The sequence below is a fragment of the Pseudochaenichthys georgianus genome, chromosome 7 (assembly GCF_902827115.2).
Source record: "Pseudochaenichthys georgianus chromosome 7, fPseGeo1.2, whole genome shotgun sequence".
Classification (NCBI taxonomy): domain Eukaryota; kingdom Metazoa; phylum Chordata; class Actinopteri; order Perciformes; family Channichthyidae; genus Pseudochaenichthys; species Pseudochaenichthys georgianus.
The window spans coordinates 40,605,647-40,619,629 of NC_047509.1; the positions used below are offsets into that span (position 1 = coordinate 40,605,647).

At 41.9% G+C, this 13,983-nt stretch overlaps 1 protein-coding gene across 1 annotated transcript in view; it reads right to left on the reverse strand.

Annotated features, from left to right (window-relative positions):
- Window positions 1–13,983, reverse strand: part of LOC117448953 (solute carrier family 2, facilitated glucose transporter member 1-like) — a 56,550-nt gene that overhangs the window by 11,639 nt on the left and 30,928 nt on the right. Inside the window, exons 5-6 of the mRNA XM_034086242.1 lie at window positions 10,698–10,860; window positions 6,181–6,368 (exon numbers count right to left, since the gene is read on the reverse strand). Coding sequence (XP_033942133.1) covers window positions 6,181–6,368; window positions 10,698–10,860 — 351 coding nt within the window. The remainder of the gene's footprint in view (window positions 1–6,180; window positions 6,369–10,697; window positions 10,861–13,983) is intronic.

Sequence of the window (13,983 nt, forward strand, 5' to 3'; positions counted from 1 at the left end):
ATTCCTTACAAAGTACTTCATATTCTATCAGTTGTTAAGTGTTACATACATCAAAGTGTATCTAAAAGTATCTTAGTAACACAAGAAAAGAGAAAAAAGCATTGATGTTAACTAAACTGGATTGTTCTACTGAAATAGCGTTAACATCAAAAGTGCCTTTAAAGAAAATGTATTCAGACAAAACTTTTTTATTTTCAAAAAATGTTTAAGGTTTTGCATACATAAAAAGTGTATCTTACAGTTCCTTTGTGAGAGAATTACACACAAATCTGCCGAGTGTCAGTAAAAAAGTGTTAAAATCACAAATGTGCCTTTTAGAGTCTTTAAGAACAAATCTAATCAGACAATGTACTTCATTTTCTAATTTTAAGGTTCTGCATACCTCAAAGTATGTCTAAAAGTATCTTGGCCAGAGAAAAAAAGCCAGAATCTGCCTAGGCCATTAAAAGAAACCGAATTCCTTATAAATTACTTCATATTCTACCAGTTGTTAAGTGTTGCATACATCAAAGTGTATCTAAAAGTATCTTAGTAACACAAGAAAAGAGAAAAAAAAGCCAAAATCTGCCTAGTGTCAGTAAATAAGTGTTAAAATCACAAACTTTCCATTTAGAGTTTGATTCTTTAAGAAAATCTGTTCAGAAAAAGTACTTAACTTTCTACCAGTTGTAAAGTTGACCAACGTAAAACTGTATCCACAAGTAAGAGAAAAACAACGAGAGAAAAAACAAAATCTGCCTAGTGCCAGTACAAAAGTGTTAAAATCACAAAACGTGCCTTTTTAGAGTCACAGTCTTTAAGAAAATACATTTGTTACAAAGTAAATGACATTCTATCAGTTGTAAAATGTTCCTACATAAAAGTGTATCACAAAAGTATCTTGGTTTCAAAAATGTTTAAGGTTTTGCATACATAAAAAGTGTATCTTACAGTTCCTTTGTGAGAGAATTACACACAAATCTGCCGAGTGTCAGTAAAAAGTGTTAAAATCACAAACGTGCCTTTTAGAGAAACAGTCTTTAAGAAAAAATCTAATCAGACAATGTACTTCAATGTACAATTTTCTAGTTTTAAGGTTTTCCATACCTCAAAGTGTGTCTAAAAGTATCTTGGCAAGAGAAAAAAGCCAAAATCTTCCTAGTGTCAGTAAATAAGTGTTAAAATCACAAACGTGCCTTTTAGAGTCACAGTCTTTAAGAAAATAAAAGTTTTACACAGTGACTGACATTCTGTATGGGGGTTTCACACCTGAGCGGCTGCAGGGGGGCGTTGAAAAGGGGATGAGTATGTCTGGCTCTCGGAGGGATGGTGTGTTAAGAGTCACAGTCTTAAAGAAAATCTGTTCAGAAAAAGTACTTAACTTTCTACCAGTTGTAAAGTTGTCATACATAAAACTCTATCCAAAAAGTAAGAGACTTACTGTTCCTTTGTGTGTCAGTAAAAAGTGTTAAAATCACAAACTTGCCTGTTAGAGAAACATTCTTTAAGAAAAAATCTAATCAGACAATGTACTTCGTTTTCATTTTCATCTTTAAACTATTATTACCCTCTTCAAAGAGACTTCCTTGTAGTTAATAAAATAATTAAAACATTAGTTCACAAGCCATACAACTTAAGAGAACATCCAGTTCACAAGTCATACCATTTCAAAAAGAACATCCTTGGTTAACAACAACTTCATAGGGGAAATTAAACATTAAAAATACAAGATCAGGGGGTCATTAAGATCTTTTAAATTATTATTACCCCTCTTCATAAAAGAGACTTCCTTATAGTTAATAAAGTAATTACACATTAGTTCACAAGCCATACAACTTTTTAAAAAAAGAATATCTTTAGTTAACACAAATCATATTAAAAAAACTAATCTAATTTAGAGAAGACAATAAAAGTTTTAGGTGACTTAGTGAGTGAAAATGAATGGCGTTTTATTTAGTTTGAGCGTATTCTGCCACTTTCTTACAGAGCCCCTCCTCAAACACACATGAACGCGCACATGACCAATGAGGGCACAAGATAAGTTTGTGCACAGATCTTCGGCTGGAGGCGTCTGAACCCGGCACAGATACTGCATCCGTTTCTTGACTGGCTCTCCCGACGGATGGCGGTAAGTTGTCACAGGCGTCTCGCTGATTAAACCCATATCAATGCGTCTCTTAGCCATTTTTTTTTTTGAAAAGGTGACTTGATGAGTGGAAATGACTGGCTTTTTATTTAGTCTGCACGGATTTCTTTTTTTTCACCTAACTCCACCCCCACTATCTTCTGGCCTCATAGCGTGTGACAGGAAGGGGTGGAGAAAGAGGGAGAGGCCGGGGGTGTGAGGGGACGGGGGCGAGACAGTCTCACGCACAACTTCAAAGAGACTGCCTTAATCAACACCTAGATTAACATCAGAGGCTTATAACACGCCGGTGTGAAATCACACCTACCTGTTATAACACCTCAACCCTCACATCAAAGGATTAGACAACAAAGGCGCTACACAGGGGGGGGCATTTCACACCTACATGTGATGACACCTCACCCCTCACATCAAAGGATCTCACACCTACGTGTGAATTCACACCTAGGTGTGACATCCACCTCGAACAAAGGGAGGCGGGACTTAGCTAATTAGCATAATTGGGGCCGGGTCCACCTGTCACTTGTTATGCATTAATGTGATTGAAACAGCATCATTATTACTACTCCTGCGGTCCTGTGTCCTGGATCGCGAGCCCAGGATCTTGAGTTGTGGCTGTGGTCCTGGATCATAGGTCCTGGATGGATATCCTCGTGGATTCATCTTCCTATTATACACACATGCAGTTGCAAATGTATTATCTTTTCAATGTACACACGGCATCTATTGCACGTCTGTCCGTCCTGGGAGAGGGATCCCTCCTCTGTTGTTCTCCCTGAGGTTTCTCCCATTTTCCCTTTTAAACTGTGGGTTTTCCTTGTACGATGTGAGGGTCTAAGGACAGAGGGTGTCGTATTGTCATACTGATATTCTGTACAAACTGTGAAGTCCACTGAGACAAATGTAACATTTGTGATATTGGGCTATATAAATAAACATTGATTGATTGATTGAACATATTTTAATTGGGGGTGGACCTCAAATCCTCTAGGGGGGTCCGGGGGCATGCTCCCCCCGGTTTTTAAATGTTGGACTTAAATTCATCAATCTGGTGCTCTTTGAGGGGGAAATAAAGAGACTACACCCATATGAAACAGAACTGTATACATTTAAATAATCATACAATCATAAGAACATGGCCATAACCAATAACATACCATATCCAATATGAAAAAACATTGACACTTGTATATTTATTTGTTTTTACTTTCTCCCTCCTCTCCCTCCTATCCCCCCTGCTCCTCTTTGAGGCAACAGCAGAGACTAGTTTTAGCTCTCAACAAGTTTTAAAAGTACCCTTTTTCACCTAGTTAACATTTTATTTGTATTATTAATGCATATTTTACTAATCACTACCCCCTCAAATGGAAATATGTATTTACATACATGGTGACCAAACCGTTTGAGACCCACTGAGATGACTTAGACTAAGTTAACTATCTAAACACTCAGAGTCCTTTACCTCACCTGAGCTGTAGTTATCAGCCTCTCAGTCTGACAGCAGAGGACTCTCCCCCCACCTTGTTGTTGAAACAGCTCCTTATATCCGTTAGCGCAGCTAGCTAGCACCAGATGCTAACAACAACAATACACGTAACCGGTGCGCGCGCTTTCTCTCTCTCGCTCGTGCCACACATACACACACACCCTCCAGAGCTTGAATGACACACAGAGACCAATCGAGGGCATTAGTGTATGATCTGTATGAAAGTGGCCATGTCGGCAGGCCACATCATGTAGATGTGGTCACCCTCTGTGAGGCAGAGTCAGACCCACATTTGCGCAGCGTTGCGTTCACAATACATACGTATAAATAATAAAAATCCTCAGGCCAGCAGGCCACTTAACAGGCCAGACCATCGGGAAACCTCCCGGTCCTCTCAATGGCCAGTCCGGGCCTGCCATAGACAGACAACTTTTGGACAAAATGTCCTCTCCATTAAAGGCAGCTCATTCTGGAATAGCCTCCCAACTGAGATATGGGATTGTCCCACTCTCAATAGTTTTAAAGGTCAACTCAAAGAATGGTTGAGAAACAAACAGACGTGTAATCACCGATAAATGCACTTGTATACAGGGGTATCTCCTCTTGCACTTTATGTAGTACTTTTATCTTATCTTGCACTATATATATATCGTAGCTGCTACATTTTACTGCCATGTGGTTAATGCTGTATGCTGCTCATGCTCTTCCTGCATATCATGTATTTATTTTTGCTATGTATATAAATGTCATGTTATATGTTGTATGTGACGGGACTACAGATGGAAATTAGCTCAACGCTCTGAATCCGTCCCAGAACCAACAGGCAGAATGACCCCGCTGCGGCTCGGAGACACACATGGTTTTGTGTTTTTATCTTGCGTTACTTCACATCAGACAGACAGACAGACAGACAGACAGACAGACAGACAGACAGACTAGTGGTGCAAATATTCGCATCGCTTATCTCCATGTAGATACTATGGTAGATACCAACTACAAGAAAATGAACATATTTTACCGTGATTTAATTGTTAATACACGACTACACAATTCAAAATGATGCCGAAGTAACAACATACTGATACCGGTTTTAAATACCAGTTATGAACGCGTGTGTACACAAGACGGCAGGAGAAATCCTTTTTGAATGCGTGTTTCCTGTATGGAGATCTTATCGATCAGGCTAAACGAACCTGTAGCTGCTTCCTCCACACTTACAACAACGTCACACAGACAGAAATAAAGCAGCGACTGTATTCACCATGCCATATACAGTCTGTGGTTTGCTAATAGCTAACGGCTGATGTTTTGGTTTTCTGATTCAACGTCAGTGACGGCAGGCTGAGATCCTCACCGCTGACTGGCTAACGTGCAAATGCGTCACTCGTCACGCAAATTTGACACGGCTCTTACGTCTTCTCAATCACGCCATGGCATTAGCGTCATTTGCGCTGCTGGAGCGAATTTGCGTCTATGCGCGTCTTTGCATTGCAATTTAATATTCATTTCAGTCACAATCCGTTCACTGAGATTGGTTAAAAGCTAATGAGTGTACGTTTTATGGCGCTGCGCCAAAAAAAACACATCGCATCCGGTGTGAACGCAACCGTTGAATGTTTGATGATAGGACAGTGAAGCTGTAAAAGTTCAAGTTAAAGCCTGATTGATTGATTGATTGATTGATTGATTGATTGATTAAGGCACATGTATTATTAAGCCTTAATCTGCCTTGAGAGGAAGATAAATGTTCCACAGGACCTCTGAAATATATAATCAATCAATCAATCAATGTTTATTTATATAGCCCAATATCACAAATGTTACATTTGTCTCAGTGGTCTTCACAGTGTGTACAGAATATCAGTATGACAATACGACACCCTCTGTCCTTAGACCCTCACATCGTACAAGGAAAAACTTCCAAAGAAAACCCAGTTTAAAGAGAAAAATGGGAGAAACCTCAGGGAGAGCAACAGAGGAGGGATCCCTCTCCCAGGACGGACAGACGTGCAATAGATGCCGTGTGTAAATTGAAAAGATAATACATTTGCAACATAGGTAGTCCAGATGTTTGGAAATGCATGTGTGTATAATAGGAAGATGAATCCACGAGGATATCCATCCAGGACCGATGATCCAGGACCACAGCCACGACTCAAGATCCAGCGCTCGCGATCCAGGACACAGGACCGCAGGATCATCCATGACTCCGGATCCCAGCGTATATAGACACAAAAAGAAAGACATTTGGGGAAGCTGGGTTAATCGGAACATGAGTGTACACGGGTATAGACAGAGAGAAGGAAGAAGTAAGATGTCCCCCGACAAACTAAGCCTATATCAGCAAAACTAGGGGCTGAATCTAATCAGCCCTAACTATAAGCTTTATCAAAAAGGAAGGTCTTAAGCGCACTCTTAAAAACGGATAGGGTGTCTGCCGCCCGAACACAAACTGGAAGCTGATTCCACAAATGTGGAGCTTGATAAGAAACCTCCTGGTTTGACATGATTAGAGAATTGCCATTGGCAGTGCCCAGCGGCTGACAGTGAGACGCAGGGACAGACTTACAGCGTTGATTCCAGACAGCTGCTGTGAGAGCTGCATCATGATGGCAACAAAGATGGGCTGTCGATACAGGGGGGAACGGAACAGCTCGGGGATGGTCACCTTCTTCTCCCTCATCATCTGCTGGCTCTCCTCCTTCATCTCCTGCATGTCCTCGCTCACCTCGTCTGTTCCCCGCAGCATCACCAAGACTGGAAAACAGGACGTAGTTCAAGAAAACTGTCCGTCTGCCCGGGAGGGAGGGGGCCCGATGTGCCTGGCAAAATGTGTGTGCTTTAGAAGAAACCTGATGTGAGCACTTGCAGGAAAAAACTCTGAGCTTGTGTGCATACATTTACACTTGTATAACATATCCACGTATCTGTGAACCAACTTTGAAGTCACAGAAGAAAAGAAAAAGTGTTGTAGCTTGTAGAAAACTTAGTGCTGAAATGTTCACTTGCAGAAAAACATATGTTTTTTAAATATATTTTCCATTACAACTGCAACTTGGTTGTTACAACCTCTCAAATCAGTCATTACAACTTCATGAATCTGCGGCCTTGACTTTTGCTACACTTCTTGCGATGAATGGGTCGCTAAAGTAATTTTCACCTGTAGACGTGGGGGAGGCATGGGCGTAGTTTCCACTGGGGACAGGGGAACATGTCCCCCCCACTTTTCAAAATCCCATTTGTGTTTATTATTATTTGTTAACGCAAGCGGTCATCGTCACGGAGGAGCGTCTGTGTGTGTGATTTTGTGAGAGAGAGAGATTAATAATAATAATATATTAATTTTCTATAGCGCTTTTCTGAACCCAAAGACGCTTTACATTTGGGATGGAGGGTAGACAAACAAAACAAAGACAAAGCCAAAAAGAAACAAAACACAACAGAAAAGCAGTCAGGAGGAAGTTAATTGAGAGGGGGGGGGGGCTTATGGATAGAGAGTTGAAGAGGTGGGTTTTGAGGCGGGACTGGAACAGGGTAAGGGACTCAGACTCATGGAGGTCTTGGGGGAGGGAGATTAGAAGCTGTTTCAACAATAAGGAGAGGGAGAGTCCTCTCCTGTCAGACTGAGAGGCTGAGATAACGTCAGTTTAGGTGATGTAAAGGACTCGCTGAGTGATTAGATTGTAAACTTTAGTCTAAGTTATCTCAGTGGGTCTCAAACGGTTTGGTCATCTATGTAAACAAATATTTCCATCTATTTAATATATTTGTTCAAAATAATTAAAAATAACAGTTTAAAAGGGGAGTGATTTGTAAAATATGCATAAATAAAAATAAAATGCAGACTAGGTAAGATAAAGAGAGGAGAGAGGAGTATTTCAATTATGTGTTATTGGTTGTGAGCATATTCTAATGGTTTTTGGAGTATTGAAATATACAGTTCTGTTTCATATGAGTGTTGAGAGCTGTATCCACAAATCTCTTAATTTTGCTCTCAAAGTGCACCAGATTGATGCATTCAACTTCAATTTAAAGACAAAGATCTTCTCCTCATTATATACACTACACATTTTTCTTGAATTTTTTAACACCATAGTCCCTAATATATTTGTAGAAAGGCAGGAAATGGAATGAAATCGAGAAAAATGTTTCATTGCGGAGGACCCCCTGTTTTGTGCCCCCCCCCACTTCTCAAACCAAAGTTACACCCTTGGGGGGAGGGAGGGGGCGGAGCTATCAGAACGACGAGGCGCAAGCTCGGGTCGGTAGCCGCTTTCACACCAAGTACTTTGCCGTACTTAGTTCCCAGCACTTAGTACCCCCATGGAACTAAGAGCCGATCGCGTTCACACCGGAATAAGTTCCCTGAGGGAAGATTGCGCAAATTATGCCGCTGACGTCACTTCCTCTTCTTCTGCTTTGGGTTTACTGGCAGGCTGCAAACAACTTCATGGCGTATACTGCCACCCGAAGTCCCCGGCCGGAAGTCCCCGGAGTTGGGGACTGGCTTCAGTAGAAGCTGCTGGGAGTCTGCGAGTAAATCGCCAGAACGCCGACACCTCCTCATCACTCCACCGCTCCCATGTTTTTTTTTGTGTTGCCATAAGTTATTCTCTCTCCGTTGGTGCGCGGGGCTAATGCTAATAATGCTAATACCAGCAAATACAATGGCGGCTTCAAAAAACGTTTCAGAGTTTTACGGGGCGTGGTTTGCAATTCGCCCAGCCAATCAGAAATTGGTACTTTTTTCTCCCCAGGATAGTCCCACCTCTCTAGCAGGCACTAACAAATGGGGGTAAAAGTTCCCTGAACTAAGTTCTCTTTTTGGTATGAACGCAAAATTCCAGGCACTAACGGAACCAAACGGGAAAAGTACGAGTAAAAGTACTCCGCTGTGAAAGTGCCTAGTCACACAGAAGTGACTACTGTTGCCCCTTCACACCAACGCAGCTCCCGTTCTAGCTCCGTGCTTCGCTCACAACAACAATAATGGGAGACTGCGTCGGGTCGATGATCGTGTTACTTTGAATCATATGAAGCCAGATTAAATTAAATAACTACTTCTCCAACCTTATACTTTGCCGTGGTTAATTGTTTATTAATGTTTTACAGCGGCATTTACCGACCGCTGCAGTGCAGCTTGTCCACTGGAGTTTATTCTCCCATTTGCTCCGGCAGCGGCCGCTGTAAAGTATTCACTGTCTGACTGTCACACAAGCAGCTGATACATATCCCCAATTCCCCATAAGTGAATGTGTTTCAGTATGAATTGACGCTGTTTCGCATCACAATGCTGTTATGAAAGTTTATCTGGTATAAAATGGGTGATGTTAGCATAGCAACCAAAGCTAAACTGACTATATTGACTAGGCTACTTGTTGCTATCCAATTGTGGCATAAGCCGTTTTCTACAGGCACATTTTACCGGCATATTTTTCATTATGATTCTACTTGTGATAGTCGGACATCACAACCTGTGCAGCCCATGTATTGATTCCATCTGATAGCTGCTATAATACGAAACAAAACGCCTGCCTGCTCTCCACAATGATCAATAACAGCGAACAAATGGTCAAAGTAAGGTACAAATAAACAGAATCACACGAAGCCTAGTTACTGGTTAGTGTTGCCTGACTTTATAAAATGTGTTTTTTTTACAAGTGTGTGGTTGAGTTCTAGTCACTTTGCTCAGCGCTACTGCTTGTTTCAAATTGTATTTGCCGTACTCTACATAAACTGTTAGTTCAGGTTAATCTCGCCCCTCTCCGACGTAAGCATGACGTATGCGGTTCTTGCCTCTAGACCAACACTTTTTTCGAGCTTGGTAAGAACCGGTTTTCGGGGAAAAGAGCCCTCCGCTGCGGCGTGAACCGGAAAAAACGGTGCTTATCAGGCACAAGCTCCGAACCGGCCCTGGAACCGCGTTGATGTGAAAGAGGCAACATGCGGGGCCCCGCAGTCATCCGGTTTGACCTGACATGGCTGTGTGACTGACCCGAGCTTGCGCCTCGTCGTTCTAATAGCTCCGCCCCTTTGCTCCAAACCCCATCCCTCCCCCCACATCTACAGGTGAAAATTACTTTAGCGACACATTCATCGCAAGAAGTGTAGCAAAGGTCAAGGCCGCAGATTATTCGATTTATACTGCCACCGAGCAGATTCGTCAAGTTGTAATGACTGATTTGTGAGGTTGTAATAACCAAGTTGCAGTTGTAATGGAAAATATATTAAAAATATTAAAAAAATTCTGCAAGTGAACATTTCATCACTAAATTCATTTTTTTTCTACAAGCTACAAAACCTTTTTTTTTCTTCTGTGACTTCAAATGTTGTTCCCAGATACGTGGATATGTTATACAAGTATAACTGTAACAAGCTCAGATTTCTTTTCTACAAGTGCTCACATCGGGTTTTACACGCTCTCGCATTTTGCACTATATCTACCTTCATACTAAACTTACCTACAGGAACTGTCACTAAAGGAACTAATAGCTTTATGTGTACTTATTTTTGTATTCTTATTCTCTATTAAGATCTGCATTAGCACTAGCGAGAGTATTGGCAGTTGTCACCTGAGATACTCACTCACACAGTCACACATACATAACATACAAATAAACTGTTCATCATTTCATGCAATTCACAATTCAATATAAAGTGAAACAATTAAAATAAACCTATTTTGACCCTAATCAAGCCAAACCAAAACAATAAAAATAATTGTACATACCCACATACACAGTTCAATTATACTTTACGATACAGAGAAGATATTTTTGCAGAATTTTGAAATGTACTTTGGAATTCTTCTGAATAATATGGACCACCAATGACTGTTTTCTGTTTCATATTTGTTTTGGGGAACACTAACTTTCCTTCTATTGGGTATTGGGATCCTTAATGTTGTGTTTGATAGTTTTGCTGAGAAAGCTGCGATATAAAGCTTTGTGATACTATATGTGATAAACACTGTACTATTTCTGGCAACATTTAACAATGCATAAGGTGACCTTCAGTTTCTCTACATTTCAAAGTGATGTTGTTTATAACCCTGTGTTTTGTAAAATGTGTGTGTGTGTGTCTTACTGCTGCGGGCTTTGCTCTCTTCCTTGCAGTTGATGAGGAGGTAACGGGGGCTCTCTGGGCAGAGGGGCAGCAGGACACACTGCAGCAGGGCGGGGAGCACAGGGAAGGCCAGCAGGAGGGGCCACAGAGTAGCGTTCCCCATCAACAAATCCATCCCAAAGATCTGCACAACAAGCACAATACACGACTCACAACTTTGCACAACACACTGAGTATTGCCAAGGTAGCTACAAATGTTTTATATGTTTGAATTCATATCTTTCCCCAAAAATTGTCAATGCACTCAAAAACAGTTGTTTATCCTTGTATATGAAAAAAAACGCCCCCTTTTAAAAATAATTCATAAATGTATTTCTGATGCACAGATGCAGACAAATATTTCCGATTTTTACCGATTTTTAATACCAGCAGTGATAACTTGGATATTTTCATTTGAAGTAGTAGAGCAGCAAAAACAACATAGGGTGTGGGTTTGTGTATTGGACATTTTAATATTATATTTTTGCTGTAATTTAATGTCCACGTCAAGACACTGGTACTTGCATACCATGCTGCGAATGGATCTGGCCCTTCCTACATCCAGGACATGGTTAAACTGTACACCCCAATACGTGCACTCCGCTCTGCATCAGCCAAACGACTCACTGCACCCTCGCTGCGAGGGGGACCCAAGTTCCCATCAGCAAAAACACGTGGGTTTGCTATCCTGGCTCCAAAATGGTGGAATGAGCTCCCCATTGACATCAGGACAGCAGAAAGCCTGCACATCTTCCGGCGCAGACTGAAAACTCATCTCTTTACTACAAAAAACTGCTAACAGAGCACTTGTATACTAATAAAGGACTGGCTTATCTATAGCCAGTTGAGTAGCACTTGAAATGCTTGGCTCTATGAAACCTGATGTACTTATATGATTCTGTTTTCTTCAAGGTTGTGTCTTCCTGGTCGAATGTACTTATTGTAAGTCGCTTTGGATAAAAGCGTCAGCTAAATGCAATGTAATGTAATGTAATTTAGTTGTGATTTGCTTATTCAGGTGTCTTTCACATGAGTCCTTCTTTCTCACATAACACAATGATTTGTTTTAATTTACAACTAACTGTGTTTTTCTGTATTACCAGACGGCAGGGTCCGCAGTCTCAAGGACGCAGGTGTTTCAAGGACTTTCAGACTCTTGCCATGAACATGCGACTGTAATGTTTGAAATATTTTCTGCATATGAAGTATTCAAAGATAATCTCTTAATTGAGATGGTTGAGGGCTTTGTAAGTGAGGACCAGTATTTTGTAGTCGATGTGCTGTAAAACGGGAAGCCAGTGAAGTTCTTTGAGGACTGGGGTGATGTGGTGCCATGATCTGGTGTGTGTGAGGAGTCGGGCGGCTGCATTTTGAACCAATTGGAGACTTTTGAGGGAGGGTGAGCTGATGCCATAGCTGAGGTAGATCTGGGTGTCATCGGCATAGCAGTGGAAGTCCAGGTTGAAGTGGCGGAGTATCTGACCAAAGGGGAGGATGTAGATGATGAAGAGGAGGGGGCCGAGTACTGATCCTTGGGGAACGCCTTGGGTGACTGGGCCTGTGGCAGAGGAGTGGTTGGGGAGGGAGATGATCGGTTGGAGAGGTAGGACTGGAGCCACCTGAGTTCAGTACCTTCAATACTGATGTCCTTGAGTCAGGTTAGCAAGATGTTGTGGCTCACGGTATCGAAAGCTGCACTCAGGTCAAGGAGGATGAGGATATTGAGGGAACCGGTGTCAGCAGAGGTGAGGAGGTCAATAGGCGCAATCACACCGCAGTACTTTCCCCACAAAGGTGCATGAGAACTTAGTTCATGAGAACTCTTTAGCTCTTTAGTGGATTTTTGCATTTTGCACCATATCTACCTTCATAGAACGCGGCTATTAGCCGCGTTCACACTGCGGTACTTTTCCCACAAAGGTTCATGCGAACTTAGTTCATGCGAACTTAGTTCATGCTCGCGTTCACACCAAAAAGAGCCGGTACTAAAAGTAGTTCATGCGAACCTTTTAATCCCCTCGAAAGTCCCTGCTAGAGAGCAGGGACTTTCGAGCGGCTCTTTTTTGAGAAAAGAGCTATATTTCTGATTGGCTGGGCGGATTGCAAACCACGCCCCGTGAAACTCTGAGAATGCCATTTTTATTTCCTCGCATTATTGCCCAGCGCACCAACGGAGAGAGTACTGTTTTTGAAAGCAGTTATGGCAGCAGTTATTGCAAAGAAGTCATCGGAGCGGTGGAGTGATGAGGATGTGTCGGCGCTTCTGTCGATTTATTCCGAGGACGCGACCCAGCGGCTTCTGCTAAAGGCAGTTTCCAATGCCAAGTTGTACGACCGTTGTTCACTGAAGTTACGCGACCTGGGAATCTTCCACAGCGCTAACTCATGTAGGGACAAAATAAAGAAGCTCAGGCAGGACTACAAAAAAATAAAGGACCACAATAATAAAAGTGGTAACGACCGGAGGACGAGCAAATGGTACGATATATTAGATGCTCTGCTCGGCCACAGGCCCTCATTCTCCGGCACAGCGTCGACAATCGATTCGGGCGCGCTGGTGTGGGAGGCCGCTGAAATGGCGGATTCAGTGTTCTATGTAACTTTATTTGCTCAGTAGATCGAGCTGGCCATGCTAGGCTGAACTGGCTAACACTGTTAGCCTGCCGACCCCGAGCAGGCTAATAACAGCTAGCTGGCTAGCTATTCTCGTCCACTGTGAAAACGTTTTGACTTGTGAATAAGTGTGCAATGTTTCTGTAATTTGCTTCACTAACTAATCGTGTGTTTTCAGGGGCAGAGATGGGGATTAAAGCGATTAAACAGATCCTGTATCTTGCTTATTTCTCTTAGTCTTATGCATACACACAAATAATTTATCATATCATTGAGATAAATAATGAAAATACAAGGGTTAATATCCTATAGGACACTATATAAATACATTTACATAGTTGTAAAGTACCCGTATAACTAGTGTGTCTGCACTATTGTAATTGTGTCTGTCTTGACTGGTAAATAAAAGAGAACCAAAAGCACTGTAGAAATATCAGTTTTATTGTCAATTAAAAAATGTCAACACTGTTGAGATGCCTCATAAGGGCTGTGTGCGTGTCTTGGGGAGGCTGCCCCCCAGCCTCGCCAATGGCTGGCGCTGGCCCATCAAGCTGGGTCGCCGGTAAGGCAGTCCATTCGGCCCTGTACTCATCGCCATTACTCTCACAAAGGTTATATAGTATGCAACATGCTGCCACCTGGATTTTTATCTTGT